Source organism: Mastomys coucha, unplaced genomic scaffold, assembly GCF_008632895.1.
Source record: "Mastomys coucha isolate ucsf_1 unplaced genomic scaffold, UCSF_Mcou_1 pScaffold15, whole genome shotgun sequence".
Classification (NCBI taxonomy): domain Eukaryota; kingdom Metazoa; phylum Chordata; class Mammalia; order Rodentia; family Muridae; genus Mastomys; species Mastomys coucha.
In genome coordinates, this window is record NW_022196897.1 from 76,010,288 (window position 1) to 76,020,371 (window position 10,084).

Consider the following 10,084-nt stretch of genomic DNA (forward strand, 5'->3'; position numbering starts at 1 on the left):
GCACATAGAAGCCAAAAAAGCTAAATTAGTTCTTGAAGATATTTTTGAAACAATGTGGCTTGTTTTCTGAACTCCTAAATATTTCAAAACTCATTGTTTTCATTGTAGAACTACTTCAAAGAAGTTACATAATGTAAAGGATTAATATTTTATATTAGAATAACAACAGAAATTCAATTAAACCTTGTATCCACATAATAAAACAACAGCTAATCTTCATAACAAGGAATATTTTTCTCTCTTATTTCTAGTAACTTCAATAAAGAATTTCCCTTCGTAGGTTTAACCTACCTCCTCTTCTGTGTTGACATAAACAAATACATATACCTGAAACTTGGAGAAATCATTCTTGTGACTTCTTTAAAGCATGAGTTAGGCCAAAGAAATCTTTGCTTAACAATTATGCTAGTTACAAAGAGGGCTGCACATTCTGTCTGGCAGGAGCACAGATCACTGGGTGGTTTTATATCTGACACCTGCACTCATTGACTATAGCATCTGGAGTATGTCCAAGACTGACTCCTAATGAATTCTCTTTGATTTCAAGTATCTGATTTCACAGAAAACCTATAAACTGTGATTAATGTCATTATAAAATGTCATTTTAAGCTGCAATCCATAGGTGAGATGGAAATCATCTTTTTAGGCAGCTCCAACATTGTGAAAGGTTTAGTTTAATATACACCCCAGTAGAGCATTAGGCAAACCAACACAGTGCCTTGGGTTAAATTTCCAGCATTGAAGGAATAAATAATGGAAGAAAAACAGTAGGAAGTGATGAACTAGAGGAGAGGAAGAAGAGGAAGGAAATGGAGGGAAAATTGTAAGAGGAGGGAAGAAGAGAAGTAAGAGAAATGTTTCAGACCTCTTGGAGTATTTGTTGTTTTTATACTTTTAATTGATTTACAAACTAGCAAGTTTCCTGATGACATTTCCATATAAATTTTAGTCACTGTTGGCTTTCGTCAGACTCTTTTCTCTTTATGACCCTGTTCCTCACTCCTGAGCCCTACTTAAACCATTTTGACCCCTTTTGTCTTTCATATCACATGAACTCCCTTGCCCTCCCTAAACACTCCTCTGTTGAAGACTGCTTCCCTACCTTGCCCTGGCCCCTTTCTAGTCTCCTGGATTCTGCTCATGCTCACTCCCATGCATACACAGATATAAAGATCAGAAGCTAAGCCATGCATATGAGAGAGAACACCTGATGTGAACTCATGTGTTCTTTCAGAGCCTAAGTCACATCATTTTGTTTTCCAGTTCAGTCCATTTTCCTGAGAGTTGCATAATTTCATCTTTCTTCGTGTTTAAATAAAATTTCATTGTATGTACCAAGTTTTCATTATCCATTCAACCACTGATGAGCATCTAATCTGCTTCTATTTCCTTGCTAGTTTTTTAAAGGAAAAACTTTAAAAGGCGTAAATATCAACAGATATAATCAGTTAAGGACAGTTCTCAACCTGTAACCTCCTTGATGAGTCGAATGTCACAAGGGTTACCTAAGAACATCAGAATTATCAAATATTTACATGATGATTTATAACTAGCAAAATTACAGTTAAGAAGTAGCAATATTTGTAGTTAGGGGTCACCACAACATGAAGAACTATATTGAAAGATCACAGTATTAAGAAAGTTGAGAACCACTGGCTCAGGAGAAAGTAAACTGGCGTGGCACAGAAGACATTCGCTGTAGTGAAACGACTCTGTATACCCTCTATGGTACTGGATATGGATAATGATACATTTTTCCAAGGCCACGAAAGTATACCACCACAAATGTGTGCCAATGTGAACTATGAATCTTGAATGAAAATAATATTATTATGAACTAATCACTTGTTTAAAAGCTTAACCATTGTGATATGGAATACTGACATTGAGTACTATGGTTTAAATGTCCCCTAAATTTCATGTATTAGAAACTGTGACACTCTTGACAGGTGAGACTGTTACAAGTCAAGGAATGAATTAATGTTCTGAAACCTAGAATTGCATTGTGAATGGGTTCCTAACAAAAGCAAGAAAGAATATGTAACACAAGTCATTATGATAGCATTATATAATATGGTTGAACCCCTTGCATCATGCCAGATACACAGAGTGTACAAATCTTTCATGGCGTTGTTGTTTGGGTTTTTTTGTTTTTTGTTTTTTTGTTTTTTGTTTTTTTTTGCCTTTTTAAAAAATTGTAAGTGACTTGGGAGAAGATTGTCTGTGTTTGGGTTTTATTTATATTTATAGAGCTGAGTGGTCCTCAAATCAGAAAAGCAACACCCATTCAGATTCATGTCTGTGAGCACACATTCATGATCTCAGCATTAATAATACATTCTCCAGTAAGCCTACTCTACCATATGTCCCTCAGCAAGTTATCCGTGGAATTCCACTTCACTCTGTGATTCTAACCTTCCTAGTAGCTTCATAGGCAAACTCGGAGTACGTGATAAACCACTCCTCTGTAAAATGCTACCGATGATCCTGTGTTATTAAATAAGAACCCTGGGTGTAGACAAAATTTATCTTCATGTATCCATTTTAATTTATTAGCAAGAATCAAAAGTGGACAATGTTGTAATTCATAAAAAAGCAATTGTCACCAGTTTTGCTATGAAAAGTGTAGCCCAATAAATTATTTAATATATTTTAATAAACGAGTATATTATTTCTCAAAGCGTATACATAGACATAGAGCATTTGCTTCAATACATTCAGAAAAATATACCACACATGACAATATGTCTGTCAACAACAGCCCTTCAGCTTTAAACTACTGGAGCTACGTCCTTGGAATATATACATCAATAAGAACCCTAATCAACTTTGATAGTACACTGAAGCTGAGCAATGAATCAATCTAAGGGGGATATTTTTATAATCATATTTAAAGCATATCATTTTTTAGAGAGCTTGACACACTAACAGCACGCTTAAGCATATGCTATTTCACTATGTTCAGAATCTTAAGAGTGATGATTTTCTTCCTCTAAATCATTTGAAAGATAGTTAATTTATGTTATGTGATTCATTCTCTCTCAATTTAAATCAACTTTGATACAGAGTTTCTTCATAGCATTCTTCACCTCAGTATTTCTGAGAGTATAGATTAAGGGGTTTAACATAGGAGTAATCATGGTATAAAATACAGCCACCGCTTTATCAATAGAGAAGGTCATTACTGGGCGCAGATACACAAATATACAAGGCACAAAGAATAAGATGACCACAGTAATGTGAGAGACACAGGTGGAGAGGGCTTTGCGCCTTCCCTCCTTGCTGTGAGACTTCAGAGCATCGAGGATGACTATATAAGAGATCATCAGAAGCAGAAAGTTTAATAGGCAGATAAAGCCACTGTTGGCAGCAACAAAGAGACCCAGGTTGTGTGTGTCCATACAAACAAGTTTCAGCAGAGGGGTCAGGTCACACATAAAGTGGTCTATGACATTGGGACCACAGAAAGGCAGCCAGACAGTGAAGAGGATCTGAATCGTTGCATGAATAAAACCTCCAGCCCAGGCCACCCCCACCAGGAGGCCACACACAAATCTGTTCATAATGATAGTGTAGCGCAGGGGTTTACAGATGGCCACATAGCGGTCGTAGGCCATCACTGTGAGAAGAATAATCTCAGCAGCCCCGAAAAAATGCTCAGCAAAGACTTGAGTCATGCATCCACTGAAAGAAATGGTTTTCCTCACAGAGAGAGAGTCAGCCAGCATCTTAGGAGTCATGGATGAGGAGCAGCAGCCATCTATCAGAGACAGGAAAGAGAGGAAGAAGTACATCGGGGATCCCAGAGCCCTGCTGCTGCTGATGGTGATCATGATAAGCAGGTTGCCAGCCAAGGTGAGCAGATAGACAATGAAAAATACGACAAATGAAAATATCTGAAGCTCCATGTTCTGAGTCAAGCCCACAAGGATGAATTCAGTGATATTATTCATCTTCTGTATTGATTCAGCTCACCTGACAGAGGAATGCCCTAAAAATAAATGACATGCTCACATATTTAAAGTCTGGCTGTCTCCGTTCTTTTGCCTTTACAAAAACAAAAAAACAAAAAACAAAAACAAAAACATGCTCAGTTCTGAGGCTCCATACTCACGCATATTTGGAAACCATTAACTGGACTTACAGTTAATTAAAAAAATAGTAAGTGCATTAAGTCCGGAGTAGAACCTGTTGAGAAAGGATATGGGAGAGACTGGGGGTAAGGAGACACACGTGATCAGATTTTATTGTCTACATATATAAAATTCTCAAGAAAAAAATTTAAACAACTATGTTGTTGTAACAACTATTTCTTTTTTTTTACATTACACATGTAACAGTGAAAATATGCTTATTTTACTTATAATTTCCTCATGTTTTCAACTTTTTTAAAGCATATAAAAAGTGTCATTTTTAAAGTCAAAAGAGCACACTATCATTCAGGAAAATTTAAGAACCAGTCCATGGTGTGGCCATATACTAGCACATAAAAGCTACACAAAAATCCATGCATTTTACCTGAAAGTGTGTGAACATATGAGAGAAAAAAATGCATTTTTTTCTAACTTTATGTCCCATAAAAGACTCAGGGACACTCAGAGATTCTTTCATGAGCCATCCTTTTTCTTGCTTTACTTATCTAGATATTTCTTGGTATCCTCAGTATACAAGCTCAGAGGTCATGCTAAATATCTGAAATTGTCTCATGTTCATCTGTCAACATTTAGCAATATGGTCTTTGAAGAAAAAAAATCTTGCTTACTACATTCTGCCACATTTACTTTTAGTATAGTTGTAATAGCCAAAACATAAAATACCCAAAGCATTTAATTTAGAAGGAGGAGAGAAAAAGAGCAAAAAAAAGAAAGTATGAGGGAGAAAAGAAAAAGTAAATTTTAAAATGTATTTAAGAAAAAGAATGGGTGTATATTTTGGAGTCCTGAATCTATTATTATCAACTACATACAACTTTATATTTCAGTTTTAAATCTATCAACCTAAGGACAAATATACCAAAATTTAGAATTATTGCAAAAATTAAAATTGTTTAATTTAATATTATTTTGCTGTATAATTTTACAGTTCTCATGGAAGTATTAATAGAAATTTTTCTTTTAAAAGTCTTTGAATGTGACTAAAGGATAAATGTGAAAATATAGTCTAATCAAGGGATGTGACCAAAACAGAAAGAATGAAATTAAAAACTAAAGTCTGTCATATTAAAAGTAGGGAAAGCAGTCTTTACGATAAAAATAAAAAAGCATTCTTTACAATGAAAATAACTTTGACTTATTTTTCCTTCTTATGTTGAAGTTATGCATTTCTAGATTCATTTGTTAAAGCCATAGCCAATCCATAGTATATGCATTTCTTCCACCTTTGCTATTATAGCTAAAGATGAAGATTAAGCAAAGTTTACTATTCAGATAAATGCTTAGTTTGTGTGTGTAGCTACAGAGCTGCCCTAGAAACTGTAAAAATATAAGTAATGTGTGTGGATTGGGGACAGAGAGAGAATAAATGAAGCAAAGAAAACAGAGTAAGAACAGAAGAGAGAAAGCGGGAAAAGAAAAGTAAGATAAAGAAAAGAGAATAAATGAATAAAAGTCTAAGAGAATGAACAGTCATCCGAGAAATATTCTTCTATACTTGAGAGAGAGAGAGAGGCAGGGAGAGAGGGAAAGAGAGAGGGAGAGGGAGAAGGAGAGGGAGAGGGAGAGGGAGGGAGGGAGAGAGAGAGAGAGAGAGAGAGAGAGAGAGAGAGAGAGAGAGAGAGAGAGAGAGAATAGAGGGAGACCAGAAGACAGCTTTGTGGAGTAAATTCATGCCTGCCTTCCACCTTTACATGAGTTCCAGGGATCAAACTCAGGTTGCCAGACTTGCATTTGACCAAACCAGATTTCATTCTTAAGTAGATAATATCTCAAACAACTTTTGTACTTTAAATCCAAAGTTCTATCAAATTCACTTGATAGTTATGGCTCTTATGCAAGTAAGTATCAATTTACAAAACTCAATACAGAGTTAAAAACAACAACCTTGCCATCAGTTATAGATGCAATAATACTTAAAATAAAATTTTAAACATTCTATTTTGTTCATTATTCTATAAGAATTTGCCTCACTGAAAAATATGTGCAGTCAAAGTAATTATGTTGATTTACTATTTTAAAAAATGGTGTTTCTGTAATATATATATATATATATATATATATATATATAATGAAATAAAATTTGAAAATAAAGGGGGGGAAGAAGAATGCTCATCCTACTTACCAACATTGATGCTTTTTGCAGGTGTGAGACTTCTCATTCCAGCCCATGATGCATTGTCTCAGATAATAGATATTGAGGCACTGTGTTCGAAAACAACTGATTTTTTTCATTTTTTATTCATATTTTTGAGATAATTTAATTATATTTTCTCTTCCATTTTTTTCCCCTTCAGGTCCTCCCATAAAGCCCACCCAACTCTCTTTTAAATTCATGGCCTCTGATTGTAAAAAGACAGCAATGGTTCTAGCAACAGTGATCTACCTGGTTCTCTGTGATACTCAGAGAAGTCATAGAATTTACCTAAATTTTATCCATTCTTTCTCCAATAGTCATCATTTTTAAAGCTACAAAGTAACACTGACTTCCACGTATCAGCAGCTGGTAAAGATTTCACGGGCGAGGAGCTTCTTCAGCCAATGCTTCTATGCATTCACTTAGACTTAGAGCATCCATGGGAAGCTCAGAGCAGCACAGTTGGTGCACAAGAGTCAGATTTCTTCCTCTTAGAATTCCAGTTGTAACTGAACAGTGTGACTGAGAGGAAAGGCACTACCTTTGATATGGACTCAACCTAGATGTCCTATCAACCTGCACTCTCAGTTGCTTAAATTCTTAGAATATAAATACATGAATTTTATACTAGCGGTAACTCCTCCCTGTGACATTTTCACAGGGGAAGAGCAATTAATTTCAAGTGTCAGTTGCCAAAATGTCAACTACTTATCTCATCCTCTTACTATCCCTCTGAATGTGAATAGGACTGATTGGGAATTCACCTATTGCATGGAATTGATAATCAACTTGCAATCAGAACTTAGATCACTTATCTCTCTAGTTTTGTTTCAGGGCATGTTATCTAAATAGCTAAATGTGACTGTGGATGTGAGTAACCAGCTGCTCTTGGTTAGAGCTCAGGTTGGCTTCTCACAGGAGAAGCTGGATTAATGATTATTATTGTGACTGACTGACATTATCAGCTTGACTAACAATACAGGTCTGGAGAGGAAAGGTAGTAGTGCCCTCTGAGGAACTTATAAATAACAGATAAATAAAATGACAGAAGCAAACTGTCTAAATACCCATATTCATACTCATAGACATAAGTGGTTCTGGGTTTTCCTTCTTTAATTAATTTATTTATTCACTTTACACCCTGATCCAAGCCCCACCTCCTTCCTCTCCTCCCTGTCCCATTTTTACAGATTCCTCCCCCCATTCTTCCTCTCCGCCTCAGAGACAGGAAAGCCCCCTTGGGCAGCACCCTTCCCTGGCATATCTAGTCCCAAGAGGACTAAGCACATCTTCTCCCACTCAGGTCTAACCAGGCAGTCCAGTTAGGGGAAGGGAATCCAATGGCAGGCAACAGAGTCAGAGACAGACCCCACTCCAATTGTTAAGGAGACCCACATGCAGACCAAGCTACACACATACTACAAATGTGTAGTGGGGGACTAGGTCCAGCACATACATGTTCTTTGATTAGTGGCACAGTCTCTGTGATCCCCATGGGCCCAGATTAGTTGACACTTTCTTGTGATGTCCTTTTCTCCTGCAGCCTGTTCAATTCTACCCTCCACTCTTCCACAAGGCTTCCCAAGCTCTGCCTGTTTCTATTAGCTGCTGGCTGAAGCCTTTCAGGAAACAGTTATGCTAAGCTACTGCCTACATATTATAAATGTTTTTAAGTAACTACAAAATAATGTTTTCTCTGAGTTTTCCAAACATCCTTAGTGTTATTTATTCCTCCCCGACCTGTCCTTATGTATTACCCTCCTTCCCCTTTCCCAGTTAAATCCATATTCCATTTTCTCATTTTCCCTTCATATTATTTCTCTTTCTAAAGTCCCATCTGTCTCTTTCCTGTAGGATCCCTTTTTATTTCCCTGGTTTCTGTGGTTATTCCAGATTATATAGCTATATCTGAGAGACTGTGTAGTATTTGACTTTTTGAGTCAGGGTTACCACACTTGGTATAATATTTTTCAGTTCCACACATTTATTTACAAACATCATTATTATATTTTCTTTAAAGATGAAAAGAATTATATAGTACATATGTACTAGGCATTTTTATTACCAATCCAATAGCTGAAGAAAATTTAGGTTCTTTTTATTTCCTAGTTATATAAGTAAAATGTCAATGAACATGGCTGAGGAGGTATCTGTGAGATAAGCTATTGAGTCCTTTGAATATATGCCAAGGAGTGCTGTAGCTGGGTCACATGGTAAATCTACTTTTATCTTTTTAAGTATATCCCATGCTGGTTTCCAAAGTGATATAAAAGCTTAAAATCCCACCAACACTTAATGAGAGTTCCATTTTCCCACATCCTTGCCAGCATTTTTCATAAGTTTTTATTTTATATTTTACTGAAAATGAAGTTATTTTTATACAGTATAGTCTGATTATACTCTCCTCTCCCTAATCTGCTCTCATATCCTTCCCACTCAACTATCCCTCTAACACCATGGTTTCTTTCTCTCTCAGGAAAACAAATAGGTAAATAAAAAAGACAAACAAAGAAAGATTTTTTTTAAAAGGAAAAAAACTAACAGACAAAAACAATTAATAAAAGATAAAAGAAAGAATACAATAAATACACAGACACAAGCACACACACAAAATCCATAAAGATACAAAATTGAGAAGTATAATATAAAAATAAATGACAAGTAAAGTTAAATAAAATGTCCCCCAAAGCAAAATGATATAAAAATAATCTCTAAAAATATATTATCTAGCTTATGTTTTGTGTACCCAGTGGGGATTCCTCAAAAAAAACTGTTATTTCTTTTTTGAGAAGTTGTTAATTGGAGATAGCTTCTTGGTTGGGAATGGGAGCTCAAACCAACTTCAGCATCTGAATGCTGAGATTCTTTCTGGTTTGTACTTGTGCTGGCCCTGAGTATGTTGTCATCACCTCTGTGACTTCATATTTGATCAGTGCTGTTGTGTCTGAAAGACACTGTTTCCTTGATATCATCTATCCCCTATGACTCTAATAATCGTTATCACTCCTCCTCCACATAGTTCTTTGAGTCCTGAAGGAAAGGGTTTGAAAAAGATGTCAAATTTAGTAGTAGGCCTCTCATTCTCTGCCAATTGTCCCATTATGGGTCTCTGTGTTTGTTCCCACCTATTACAGGAGGAAGCTTCTCTTGTCATGTGTAAGACACAGATCTAAGAGTATAGCAGAATGCTATATGCCTTTAACTGAACAATAGTATTTGGTTTTCCCCTAGACTGATAGGGATATTGGCACGTTTGTTTACTAAACTATGGCTGCTGGAAGCAGCATTATCTACTTGTTAAATTCTTTAAAAAATTATGTTATTTTTATGTGTGCTTTCACTACTGACTATTTGGTATTGGATAATCCATTGGAGTGTTCTTTCCTAGAGAAGACTATTACTCTTGCTTTCAGCATTCCTATTTACCTGTGTTTCTTTGTATAGGGTTAATTCTTCTGGGAAGACCTATCAGTATTACACTGGACTTCTCAACAGATACTCTAAAAGCTACAAGGGTCTGGACAGATATCCTGCAACATCTACCAAACCAAAGGTGCCAACCTAGACTACTAAACCCAGCAATATTCTCAATTAACATAGAGGGAGAAAACAAGATATTTCAAGACAAATCCACATTCAAACACTATCTATTCACAAATCCAGCCCTACAAGAAAATACTAGAAGGAAAACTCCAATCAAAGAAGGATAACTATATCAAAGAAAACACAGGAAATAAGTAATTCAATACCAGCAGAACCCAGGAAATCACACACACACACACACACACACACACAC

At 35.9% G+C, this 10,084-nt stretch overlaps 1 protein-coding gene across 1 annotated transcript; it reads right to left on the reverse strand.

Moving 5' to 3' along the window:
* Nucleotides 1-3,041: 3,041 nt before the first annotated feature.
* LOC116092215 (olfactory receptor 4C12-like) lies at nucleotides 3,042-8,700 on the reverse strand. Its single transcript, XM_031373560.1, has 2 exons — nucleotides 8,689-8,700; nucleotides 3,042-3,953 (listed from the first exon to the last, which is right to left on the reverse strand). Exon 2 carries the CDS (start codon nucleotides 3,951-3,953, stop codon nucleotides 3,042-3,044), a length of 912 nt encoding a protein of 303 aa, XP_031229420.1. The 5' UTR covers nucleotides 8,689-8,700.
* Nucleotides 8,701-10,084: the final 1,384 nt, after the last annotated feature.

Bases quoted from the DNA above. Each gene is read 5' to 3' on its own strand.
- LOC116092215 (XM_031373560.1), bottom strand. From the start codon at position 3,953: ATGAATAATATCACTGAATTCATCCTTGTGGGCTTGACTCAGAACATG.